Here is a 13528-nt window from a genome sequence, read left to right as displayed (position 1 = left end):
TCCTCCTTAGACACAAAATGAGAGAAATCTCCAGCATCTTTTCTGTAGTCTGCAGCATTTTATTAAAGGGACTAATAAGTCAATATTTCTGTGAATGACTTCTATGGCAAATCCCATTGCTCATTATTTTGTCTGGCTTCTGATGCCTAAATCTTGCTAGGTTTTTATGGTAATCAACTAAACAAATAAAGCAGCTTAAGGCTCAGCAAGAAAACAGGGGATTCATTAAAGTTTTATTACGTTTTAAACTTGTTTAGGACATTTTTGGAGTGTAATATGATGTAACGTATACTAACTATTATCCCTAATTCACCACTTCTTTTCTGGCAGATTCATTCATAAGCTTAGACAGAGTTATTTCCTGCAGACTGAGAAATGTACGGCTGAGACTCCTCACGAGGTCTTCGCACATTCTGAGGAAGTCGAGAGCTCTCGGAACTGCCACTCAGGCACTTGCAGAACGCTCTTTTTATGGCTGTGCCACCTGTTACTCACCACAAAAATTAAATCTGTGGCTGTTTCAAGTGGCAGCAAGATTTAGCAGAGCTGGCTTACTGGTAATAAATATTAACTGTGAAGTTACATTTATGATCCTGCATCAGATAGTGCTTGATCAGATTTTCGTGAGAAGTACAGCACTATCCACTGGAACCAGAAAACGAGTTTTAAAATTATGTTTTCTCCTTAATGTGAATTGTTTCTGGTTTACATTAAATTTAGATAAAATCAGCCTCTACTTCTCCTTGTATTCTAGATTCTTTATAGGTAAGGGCAACAGCTAGATTTGCTATACTGTTGAGGTGCCAAACTTTCACTGATCAGCAGGACAGCTCTGCTGGATTGGCTTTTTACGTGTCCCTGCTGCAATCAGCTGAAGAGAGGAACTGAAGCAGCACCAGAATTACAGGAGTTACAACAGCATTACAATTGTATGGTCACCTTGCTCTCAAACTCTTCTGCATCTTTCAGCTCTTGAGGATACCCATCGATCAGGAATCCTTTTGTGTCCCCTAGCTTGGAAACCATGGCTTCCTTCAGTAGCTCCAGAACAATACCCTGTATAGGAAAGAGAGGGAATTAGTTGGTTTGTTGCACTGAATTTAGTCCTACACCCTTGAAACTGGCCCTTTTTGGCTGTAAGTGGGTCCTGTGAATGCAGGTGTTTTTCTTGTCCTGCAGGTAGCAGGGCACCCTGCTTTTTATTCTCTCAGGACCAGCTATGCCTCACAAATCTAAAGTTGCAATCCATCCAGAATTTCCCAAAGTGCCATCCAGATAGCTCAGAATATTTCATAGTTTCAAAATGAATGTTAATACCTGTGAAACTCTAGAGTACTGCTGCAGCATTTTCCAATCTGATTGCATTTTGCAATGTCACTGGTATAATGATATTACATGGAAAGTGACCCCATCTGACCAAACACACTGAAGAGCAAAGCAATCAAAATCAAGCCTGAGCACAGCTTTTAGTTTCCCCTGAGCAACATTTCCCAGTATCTTTCATTAACAAACACATCCTCTGACCTAGCTGCAGCTGCTGAAAACCCACCAAGAGCTGGGACTGTGGACCTGCTGTGTAAAAGTCAGGTCCAGCTGAGAACAGCACCCTCTGCCTTCACAATCTCCATTAAGCTGCAGTCCAGCTGCTCTGGGATGTCAGCCAGCTCTGCAGGGAACTGCTGCAGGTACTGTAATTTAAAATAGCTGCCAGGAGGATCAGCTCTGAATCTGGAATGTAATGCTATAAAAAGGACATAAAGTTTCTGTTTCCTGTACTTACACTTATGTTTTGCAATGCATCTGTCTCACTGAATTTCGTGTCTGATTTATTGCCTATATGAAACATAAAGAAATACTGGCACTGAAAAGGGAAACAAGTGCCACAGATTTGGCAAAGAGGAAATGTCTCCCTGAGGTTACAGACTGATTTTACTGAAATGGGAACCATCAGCTCCAGTATCTATTTCCACTGTTTTAAACAATGACCTACCACTGCCTTTGTTTAACCATTAGAACCCCAAATGAAACCATCACTCACGCCAGGCACAGGTTCACCACATTCCATGATGTCTTTGATCAATTTACTTCTCTCTGATAATGACGATAATTCATTTTGGAGAAGGTCACTAGTGGACAGGTGAGTAAATCCATATCTCCTGGCTAACTGTTCACACTGGCTACCTTTGCCAGAGCCAGGCCCACCTATGTGAGGGAAAAAATAACCAGAATTAGAAAAGAACAAAGATCTTCCAATTCTCAAACTACAGATGTCAAGAAAATTGGAGGAAATTGATGACACTGACTGTTTTGCAATTTTAATTTTTTGTTTTTTTGTAGAGACACCATCTACAGTAGAACAAGTCATATACTTCCCTTCCAATACAACTACAGTGCTGACTCAAAAATGCATTGAAGCTGAAGGAGTCACAACAGTGTGAAATCTCTTACAGAGAACCTGTTCTGTAAACATCATTAGCATGTTAAGGAAAAACATGAAACAGCCAGTGGAAAAGGGTATTTCACTGAGTGCTTGTTGAGTTTGACAGCTGCAACAAATCATAGCAAAATAATGTTCACTCCACCATTGTGAGGGAAATAATAATTAATGAGCTCCCACCTTCATCTGCCCACAGGAGCTGTGGGAGAGAGCGGCAGGAGGGGAAGGACGCTAACCCAGGGGAATTAGCGACACTGTGGGTGTTGTCCTGGCAGGAATGGCTCCTCCAGCCTCCTGCTCCCTTTGGCCAGCCAGCTCAGAGCCCCGGAGCTCTGCCTGTGCCCTCTGCAGACCCTGCCTGGCCCAGCTCCTCCGTGCAGGCGCCTGCTTCTCCCTGCTCCAAAGCCATGGCATGGAAAGCCATGGCATGGAAAGCCATGGCACTGACATGTATGATTATAATTTTTACCACTGAAATATTGTTATATTCAATTAGGAAGGTATGATTTAACATATGTAATGTTTAGTTAGTATAAAAACACACGCCAGTGCTGCAGCCTGCCACCCCCCCCATATTCGGTTTTCACCTAAGCCGGTTCTCGAGGACAATGTCTCATCTACAATCCAATACATGGGGCCTGCTGGAGATGGGCTGTCCCAGGAGCCCGTACTGGAACACCTGGGAGCTGATCATCAAGACTGGGATCGCTGGAAACCTCCGGACTGATACATCTGAATGCCACAGTTCCCGTAACCCCATCCGCAAGATCGTCCACACCTGGACATGGATTGGTCAATCTCGACTCAGAGAGAAGAACTTTATGAGTATGTGGGACTCTGAATAGAAAGAAAAGGTGGGTGGCTGAAATCCTCACCTCGGGCGGAAGATTTCCTGTAAGAACTGCAGGGTCCAGGAGGGTGCTGTGGGTGTTCGGGAACCTGTGCTGAGGGGCGTCCTGTCTGTCACTCACCCAGCGCCAAACCCGGGCTCGGCGCTGCCCGTTTTCCTTGTGGCTGGCTGGATAGGGCTCGATCTTAAGTAAATTTTTTTTATTTCATTTTATTTCGTTCTCCAGCCTGGCTGGAGAGCAGGACAGCCCATGGCACCTGCAGGAAGCCACTGCCAGGCGTCCCTGCTGGCACGGCGGAGGCGAGGCCCCGAGGCGCCGTGGCGGTGCCAGGGCGTGCGGGCGGGAAAGACAATTCCTGCTGGGAGTTTGTGGGGAAAACCTCGCTGTGGGTAGCAGCAATTTTGCAGCCCTTGATGGATCTGTTCAGAAGATCTACTGCAGCAGGAGGTAATTACAGCCTTGCAGGGAGACAATGCTCCAGCTCTTTTCAGTAGAGGTTTTTCAGCAGGTGACCTGTGTTATTTATCAACTGCTGGGACATGCAGGTAGGGCTACACAGCTCTGCTACGTGCATTTAAGGTGCTAGAAAATATGTGCCTTTCCTGTTTCCTTATCTTTCCACAAACAAATATAGGAATAACATGTTCACAATAGAGCAAATTTAGCACCGTCTCTTACCTCACTTGAACTTCCTTCTAACTTTTGTATTCAATGTAAGAAATAATTGCTCTGAGCATATAATTTTCAGAGAAATTACAGTACCATAGCTCAGACTAAAAATTGGGTCATAAAGGAGTAGCATCAAAGGATGGGGTTTGTGTTCTGTGAGGTGCAGATTTTTATTTTAGCTTCAAAAGGAGAATAACCAGCCTGTGGTGTGAGAATCACACCTGTGCTACAATTTTTCTAGAACTATATTTGTTGCAGGCTTATCTTCTGGCCAATGTGCGTTGCATGTTGTTTTTCTATTGCCATATTATGAAGAACATAATTGTTTGTAAAAACACTAGTTGAAAGAAAACAAGGAAAAAATAGGAGTGGCTATAAAGAAACATGTAACAAAATTACAGGCAAATTACTGGTAATGAACCCCTTAAATATCAGAGTGGCAATTAATAGTATTTCTGGCCTGTTTGGGGCTTTTTTAGATCAGTAGATTTGTTTACATATTTTGTCTCCTGGCCTTGAATATACTAACAGTGCAGTAATTTAATCCTATTTATTTGGTGTATATATACATATTAGATCCCCCCATCTATAAAGATTATTGTATTCTTTTTCTTACATAGCTGTTTCTCTTCTGAATGCAAAGCCCAATGAGAAATTTCATAATTTCTCCTCATATACAAAATTAAATAGATCTCTTTTTAGAAATAACAGTACAAGGACATTTTTGGTTTTTATCAGGTAAATACACAGAAAATTTGATATGCTTCTAATACCTTTGTGTGTTAGTATTTTAGAAGAGAACACTGTCAGAATGGTACAATTTTCAGGGCGAACACCATGAATGAGTCTTCCTCCAAAACATTAATTAAAAAGACCATATTTTAATAGAAGAGTTAAAACAAAGCAGAGATTAACATGCTGAGCTCTTTAAAGCATAAAACCATATTTGATTATGTCCTAAAAATGGTAGTTTTTATGGCTACTGGAATTAATTTAGATTCATCTGATGAGTAGCAGAGCATCCCACTGCTTGACAAATGCATACAACCCACTTTATCAAGTCTTGTGCTTTCTTATCCATGAATGAGACCACAGTTCTTGCTTGGCAAGATCTGACTAGAGACTGAATTCCCCAGGAAGCTCAGCATTGAGGGCTGAGCACATCTTGGCCTTTACACCAGTGTTAATTTACATGTCTGAAATGAAAGTATTATCTGGTCTCCCTCTGAAGTAGAGCTATTCAGGTGGGAAAAGATGTGAAAATGCATTTTCTTACTAATTAGGTGTTGCCTTCGTGCTCAGAGTATACACTTAAAAGACTGCTACATAAGCAGCTTTAGCAGCAAATCAATACTGCAGCCATGAAGCTCATGGTGAATTTCTAGTGTTACAAAAATTGTACCCATTCTTTTAATTTTTTTTAATCTATTCATTTTTCTAAAGAAAAAAATGTGAAGAAAGTTTATCTGGAATAACAGCTGCATATGAAACATGACAAAGGCTGGAAAAAGGATTTTTTTTCAGTTAAGACTTCACTGCAACTTGTTACACTGTTTTTCATATGGAAAATACTTGGGCCATTGAAAAAAGTAATCAAGTTTTCCCAATGGATCAATTGTTAGTAGAAAAATATATCCCCATTTTTGTTGTGAAGGCGTAAGATTATTTGTGAAGACTTATTTTTTCTGTATGCTGTCATCTTGTGATCTGCCTACGTATACTTGGAAAAAAAAAAGTGTAGGTTCATGATAACTTGTTATTCAGATTAATCATGTTGTCTTCTGATTTCTATATATGACATGAAGAAAAAAGCTAAAGCCTAGAAGACATCTGGAGGAATTATGTGTATGATATGACCTGTAGGACAATATAGAACTACCAGCAGTTCTTCAATGTTAGCATGCTTTTGTATTTTCCTAGTATTACTCAGTGCAGTGGACCTTGCTTTAAAGCTCATTTGATAACTTAATAAAATCCAAAAATTGCAGGTAAAGAAATTAAGAACATTGTATTAATCAGTGAAGTTATTATTGGAAACAGAACTCTGAGAGTCCCCTTGTGCTTTTTTGATACAAATTGTAAGCAAGAACGTGGAACTAGAGTACTAACACAGAAATTAAATGCAGTTCTCTATATTGCTTTTCTGCAGACAAAGCCAGATTAAAAGGTCTATGCAATCTCTTAGAGCACTATTCCCTTCTGTTATGTTGATTCATCAGCCTGTGAGAGAGGATCTGGTAAATAACTTTCTGGCAGCACTGCTGACTTAGGTGGTAACTTTTCCCCATTTAATTATTGACTGCAGAAATGCTTCACAGAGAGTCCTTCAAGGACAGAAAAAGAACGTCTCAGTGAGTGGGATAATGACCCATTGCCCAAGCAGCACTTCTGGGTGTTCAGCTGCAGTCAGCCCTGGATCTCAGCTCTCCTCCTCCTGCCCAAATGTGCCCAGAGTGGGAAGGCCAAGGAGCCTGGGCATGTGACTCAAGTGTACAGCTCTGACCTAGAGCACAACATCACCAGCTGATGAATTAATGATACAGAGGGAGCTGGGACTGCTGCTGCGAGTGAGCAGGGCAGGAACAAGCAATATGAGCAGTGCATGGGCCAGCTTTGCTGTCAGAAATACTGGTAGAGCAAAAGTGTCATGCAGACAGACTGAGATGCCTCTATTTTAAATCTTACAAGTTTATCATATACCAAAATATCATGAGCATTTATATAAAATGCCATCAGTAGGATTTACAAAACAGTCCCGCTATTTATTTTAAAATGTTTCAATTTCAAGACCTTGTTATCATAATGAGCATCATCCCTGTATCAGGGAGAAGTGCCTGCAGGGGAAACCCAGCTACATAAGGGAACCTCAGAAGTCTGAATTGAAACCAAAATAACCCCAGTCAGTCTATCCCTAAATTCAAGCAAAAATTTTGGATGAGTAGATCAATTTTACCATTGCTACTAGGATTATATAGACAAGTAAAAATAAGCCTTTTGAAGGCTTCTCAATAGCACCTCATCTGCTGTTCACAATTTATTTTAGTCTAAGTGAAACCATACAGGAATTGTACTATTATTTAACAACAACAACAACAAAAAAAGACCACTTTCTTTGTATTTTTTTCTGAGAAATTATTTTCATTAGAAAAAAACGTGTTGTGCATATTGCCAGAGTGATGCAATATCCTGGGACATCACTGAGTTTTCATCCTTAAAAAAAATGTAACGTTTATTTTGTTTATTTCATGGGATGTCAGGGAAATCAGCCTTGCACAGCATTCACAGTTAGCTTGGACTGACTGGGTGTTTAATTATCAGTACTGCTCATTTTGTGCTTTTCTGATTGCAGAAGGAGCTGCAATACAGGTATTGTAGCATAATTTACATTGGAAGGAAGCTCACCTGATTAAACTTTATACTCAAAGCAAGCCTAAATTAATGATAAATTGAATTAGGCTATGTCATTCAAGGTCTGGCATACTTGGGACAAATAAAGAGTTTGAGTTTTGTGATATATATACACTATGGAATTTTGGTGTGTGTGCAAGAAGCTCCTGTCTGCAGCTTATAATGTCTATTTCTAGGTGTAAATGGTGAGAATATCTTCAGTGTCAGCTAAAAAGCTGGTCTTTCTTACACTGAGCTTAAGTAATTACCAGCTTTATATCATCAGCAAGAATATAACAAGGATTCTGTAGAGGAAAGTGGTTACATTAGCTAAGCTTTAAACACCTCATTTACAAGTCAGCAGGGAGTTTGCTTCTGATCTAAAGTGCAGAAAAAATTCTGAAACCTTCAGTTTTACTTTCAGCCTCAGCTGAAGCCAAATGTTTTCTGAAGCTTCTGCAGAGGCCAGGGAGGAAAATTCTCCCAGAAACTGTGTTATGTATGACAGGTCTGTGGATGCAATATGGAATATTGCAGTAGTTAAAAATTAGAAGATCATTCATTGTGGCTAAAATTGATGACATATTTTTTTTTGTTTGTCTTTTAATGACTGGCAATAATTACTTAAGTATGGAATATTTATTAGAGCATCACCCAATTTTATCTTTGTGCCTCTTTATATTTTTTCTTGAATTTTATTTTGCTGGCCAAATTTATCTTTGTTTTTCCTCTTTTATTATCCTGCCGTTATCTCCTATATTTTTTACTTGCTGGTATTCTTTCTGTGCTTCACAATATGGATAGAACACTGACATTGTTGCTTAATTAATCCAACTTGACTGTTATTCCAATTAATGCCTACATTAGCTCTAAGGTAAACTTTTGCTAATTAGATTATTTCTTTTTCTTTCCCTTTTTGGAAAATTTTCAAGGGCAATTAGTGGGAGAGGGAACTGCCTGTTTCTTTCCCTTTGTCATAAACAGTATCTCTGTTTGTCAGGTATGGCAGATGGTGCATTCATTTTGATTCATTTGTAAACTTCTTCAAATATACATCTTTAAAATTCTAGCTTTAAAACACCTTTATTAGCATCTTATTATTTTCTCATTAAATAATACACACCTATGAAATGAGTCAACATCCTCAATGACACCTGAGCCCAAGGCAGTATTTCCCATTCTGCTATCCTACAGCAGCCTGCTCTAACCCAACTTCTCTGCTCCCTCTCTAGACAAGGTATCATGGGCTGAACATCTCCAGCACTGCTCACTGCAGCAGAGCACTTTAACCACTGACATTTGGGGCTTTTTTCTCTTCTCCCCATCCCCAACAGTTTTGTTCTGCTCCTGTGAAATGTCTTCATCTTTTTCTTTCACTCTTGTACCATTCACAACGCTCAGATTTCAGCTCTTGACTGCCATTTCCTGCCTGCACAAGTGTGTGCACGTGGGCACTGTGTACAAAGCTGAAGCTGGAGTGCTTGTGGATCAACAGGTGATCCCTGCAGATTTACCTGCCTGAAAAGGACACAGGGCAAAAGAGCTTGTGACCACTCCAAACTACCTGCTGCAAGAAATCTGTCTCTGGGAATACCATTCACTTTCACTACCTAAGGGGAATAAAGTCAACATTTTGCAGACAAATAAGGAACCATGGGGATCTCATTTTGTTCAAAAAACCCCACAAACTCACAGAAAATCTCTCACTCTTCTCATAAGACTTTAAGAAACTTTTAAAGGGGTGCAAGGATGGGGGGTGGATGGAGGTATTTTGGGGAAAAGCATACATCATTCTAGATAATTTTTTGAAAATCAACCCATGTTTGGGACTCAATAAAACTTTTCATAATAACCTTTTTAACAAAGAAAAGTTGAACAAAGTGTTTGGTTAAGGCATAATTTATCTCTGCTCCCAAAAAGAATTCACTAGAAAAGCAGAGCAGGAATAACTAGGAAAAAGGTGTGATTTCAATTTTAAGCTGCAAGATGTCTACTAGATGTCCTATAAAAAATATAAGTGAAAATTTCAAATCACTCCTTGTAAAATAAAAATATTCCCAGAGGCAAATGAAAAATATGGTTTCCCATGGACAATTTATGTGGCAAAATTCCTTGAGTGTGTTCTCTTTTTTCTTACAAATCTGTTTGTACAAACCCAAATGATTTTTTAAATAAGATATGCAAGACAGAGAATTAAAATATTTCACTGTAGTGAACAGCAGGAAGCTGTACTTCAGTAAGTATAGATTACAGTTTGCTTAAAGACTAAAAATTAGGTTTCATGCACCCTTCCCATAAGAAAAGTCTCCAGTGAACTCTTCAGTAACCTTATTTTACTTTTTCAAACACATAAAAATTGAGTTGCAATAACTTGTGTCAACTTGTATTTGGCATAAGAGAGCATGAGATAAAATTGAAACATGAGAACACTCTTTTAATGGAATCTTTTAGGTTGCAAGGAACTTCTTGGAATCATTTAGTCAAACAACTGTATTACACTGGGATCAGCTACAGCAGGTTGATCTCAACTCTGTCAGGGTGGGGTTTGAACATCTGTAAGCATGGAGATCCTAGAGATTCTGGGCAAGTTGAAACTTCCACTCACATATTATTAATTTTGGAAGTTCTTTTTTTTTTTTTTTCTTTCTCCCCCAGGAAAAACAATGCACAAATTAATTTAGTTTTATGTAAAATCCCCCATGTTCTGGTATCTAGCCTTAGGTCCTTGGAAATGTTCCTTCTCTGGATTGTAAAGCAGTTCTAAAAACTGCTCAATACAAAAGCAATTATTCTTTCTAAGTAATTAATACCAAGCTTTAAGATAAATCTTCTTGTTATAATTGATTTTAAAAGGCTGCTCCAAGTTTATGCTAATTATATTACTCACTATATATTATATCACTCACTATATATTATATCACTCATGTGATATAGGGCATTAACATGGAGCTTTTACTCTGTGGATTTCCAAAAGCAATATAAAGCCTGAACCCTGAACCTGCAGAGCTTCAGTGCTGAGGATCATGCATGGTGAGCAGCCTGCTGGCTTTTAACACAATGCTGAGCACATGCAGAATTGAAACCTGTATTTAACAGAAGTTGCCTCACAAATAAGGAAGCGAAGACACCTGATATTTTTTAGCCAAATCTTAAACTTCTGAGTTACAGTCCAATTTAGTAAAATTTTAATTAGTGCTGGTGAAGCAGCTTTGGTGTGGGAGGTCACACAACTCAACTGTAACTGTAAAAGAAATAAGGTTATTCTGAACATGTTCACAATCAAACGAGTGCCTGCTCTGAGCTTTACACAACTATTGATAGTATGGTTAGACCCAAGTTAATTACATGTTATTAAAACCTAACTCTTTTTCACAAGACTAAACCAACATCATAGATTAAATATTCTCAGCCAATCTATTTTGATAAATAATAACATAATCACAGCGAAATAACATGGGAATATTCAAATGTAGCAGTTAAAATAGGAATCTTACTTACCAAAAACAAAAATGATGTTTGATTTCCTTAGATCTTCTGAAAAGTCTAAAATGAAAATAAAAATTCTTTAGTGGCAAGAGCTACTAATTTTAATGCCAGCTACTTATCACACTAAATTGTGTAACACTCATGTGAGGGGATCTGATTTTACTAGATTTACTTTCTGCTATAAGAAATAGATTTACTTTCTCCATTCCAAAAGCAGATATTATCCGTAAACCTATTAATCTCTCCATTTCGTAGTTGTCATTGCAGATATAATAAAGACATTTTACCTGAAAATAGACCTTGCAATACACATCAGTTCTTTCAAAAAAGAAAGGAAAAAAGAGAGAAGCAGATTCATTTTGATGTAATAACGTGATGTAATTCCTCCTTAGCCACTGCAGTTTCTACTGTGCATATTATTACCTTATAATTGCTATAGAATCTTGTCCACCTCCCATTTATATTTTATACTCTCTAAAACGTAGTTCTAAATTTCTCTGAGACTCAAATTCAGGAAAATAATAACCATCTTAGCTGAAATCCAGGCAATACACTCACCAAAACTACCATATGTATTACAGTTTTGTCTTTAACTGAAAGTGTATCTTTAGAAAAAGCAATTCCTTCTGGACTGAGAGCCAGTCATTGCACTGATTATACCAGTACAGAAGTGATCTTGCACCATGTGAGCCTGCTGAAATTTTATTACATCTTTGAGTTAATAATTTACAAGACACATATCTGATTTTGTTAATCACATACAAGACACCTCATACAATTTTGGAGTTTATTTTGTGCTGTGTAAATCTCTTATTACAAAAAAATTATTAGCCATTAAAAGTTTTGCCTTATCCTTTCATTCCTCTTAGACTCTTAGCACCTTGTGCTTTCCAAGGAGACTTTCATAACTGCCAATTTCTGAAAACACCTATGAGATTTGATGCTGAAAATATCTTTCTATTAATTTTGGCTCCATGGGCCAAAAGAGTATGGAAATGTCTTTACAAACTTTAAATTTCATTCAAAAGAATTCACATGATAAAAATCCCTTGAGGCATAAAGTTCACAATACTTTACTTTCTAAGTAACTATTTAAATAATGGGAAATCAAAGGTTTCAAAATTAAATGGCACTGAAAAAGAAACTCACCTCCTGTGCTCTCATAACCAGAAAAACTTGACTGATCCTCCTCCTGTTAATCAAGCAATTGACAAATTGAAATGGATATTCTACATAGTTTGCATTTCTTATATCTGCTTATCTGTATATCTTAATATGTATCTCTCTAAGCTCTCAGTTTGATTCTGTATTGAGATATGGTTTACAGTGTCACAGAGATGCTGTTAGTGCTGTTGCAGTTGCTAGAACACAAGCATAGAGAACCCAGGATATCTTGAGATGATTCACTATCCCATATAATGAGTGGAGTTCCTCAGTGTTGGAAACAGGGACTGGTGTTGTTTAACATCTTTTTTGGTGACATGGACAGTGGGACCAAGTGCACCGTCAGCACGTTTGCCAGTGGCACCAAGCTGTGCTCAAGGGAAGGGATGCCATCCAGAGGGACCTGGACATGCCTGAGAGTTGGGGCCGTGTGACCCTAACAGAGGTCAGCCAAGTACAAGGCGCTGCTCCTGTGCCAGGGCAATCCCAAGCACAGTAACGGGCTGGGTGGAGGATGGATCCAGTGCAGTCCTGGGGAAAAGAACTTGGAGTCTTTGGTGGATGAGAAGCTCCACATGACCCGTCAATGGGCATTTGCAGCCCCAAAAGCCAACTGTGCCCAGGCTGCACCAAAGGCAGTGTGGGCAGCAGGCTGAGGGAGCAGATCCCACCTCTCTGCCTGCCCTGTGAGACCCCACCTGGAGCCCCACCCGGCTCTGGGGCCCCAGCACAAGGACAGCACCTGCTGGAGCGAGCCCAGAGGAGCCCACAAAGATGCTCAGCGCTGGAACACCTCTCCTAGGAAGACAGGCTGAGAGAGCTGGGGCTGTTCAGCCTGGAGAGGTCTCTGCAGAGACTTACAGCATCCTCCCAGGACCTGAAAGGGGCCTGCAAGAGAGCTGGAGAGGGACTATTTCCAAGGACATAGAATGACAAGGGGGAATGGCTTTAATCTGAAAGACAGTAGATTGAGACTAGATTTTGGGAAGAAATTCTTCATTGTGAGGATAGAGGCACTGAAACATGTTTCCCAGAGATGTTATAGATGACCCATCCCTGGAAGTGTTCAAGGCCAGACTGGATGAATGTTCAAGGCCACCTGGTCTAGTGGAAGATATCCATGCCTGCCAGGGGTTTGAAGCAAAATTATCTTTAAGGTCCTTCCCAGCCCAGGCCATTCTCTGCTGTAATACTGGTTTTGTGTGGAATGGCTCTTCTATGTCCAAATGCACAGCTCCCACATGATATATAAACAACCAATGTACATCCTGAATTTCTCCTGAAGTCACTATGGTATGATCAGCTGTTAATAGTGAGAAAGCAATATTGGAGAAACTTCTAAAAGTGAGCTATAACATAAAGATGGTATTGGTCTTTGATCTCAAATATGTTTACCTTCTGAATGTAACACATGCTACAGGTTGTTAAAAAGGCTGTTGAACTACAAGGAGGGGCTACACCAGGGAAATGGGAGATGTAGCATGTTTTTTCTCCTGAGATTTAGCCACTTAAAATTATTTTGTCACTTACTGTA

The 13528-nt window shown here is 39.4% G+C and overlaps 1 protein-coding gene across 1 annotated transcript in view; it reads right to left on the bottom strand.

Moving 5' to 3' along the window:
• Positions 1–13528, bottom strand: part of AK5 (adenylate kinase 5) — an 81408-nt gene that overhangs the window by 12095 nt on the left and 55785 nt on the right. The window contains exons 9-12 of the mRNA XM_021527722.3: positions 11980–12022; positions 10843–10887; positions 2039–2202; positions 940–1056 (exon numbers count right to left, since the gene is read on the bottom strand). Coding sequence (XP_021383397.3) covers positions 940–1056; positions 2039–2202; positions 10843–10887; positions 11980–12022 — 369 coding nt within the window. The remainder of the gene's footprint in view (positions 1–939; positions 1057–2038; positions 2203–10842; positions 10888–11979; positions 12023–13528) is intronic.

The sequence above is a fragment of the Lonchura striata genome, chromosome 8 (assembly GCF_050655825.1).
Source record: "Lonchura striata isolate lonStrDom1 chromosome 8, ASM5065582v1, whole genome shotgun sequence".
In the NCBI taxonomy this organism is placed as follows: domain Eukaryota; kingdom Metazoa; phylum Chordata; class Aves; order Passeriformes; family Estrildidae; genus Lonchura; species Lonchura striata.
This window is presented reverse-complemented; position numbering and strand designations above follow the sequence as displayed.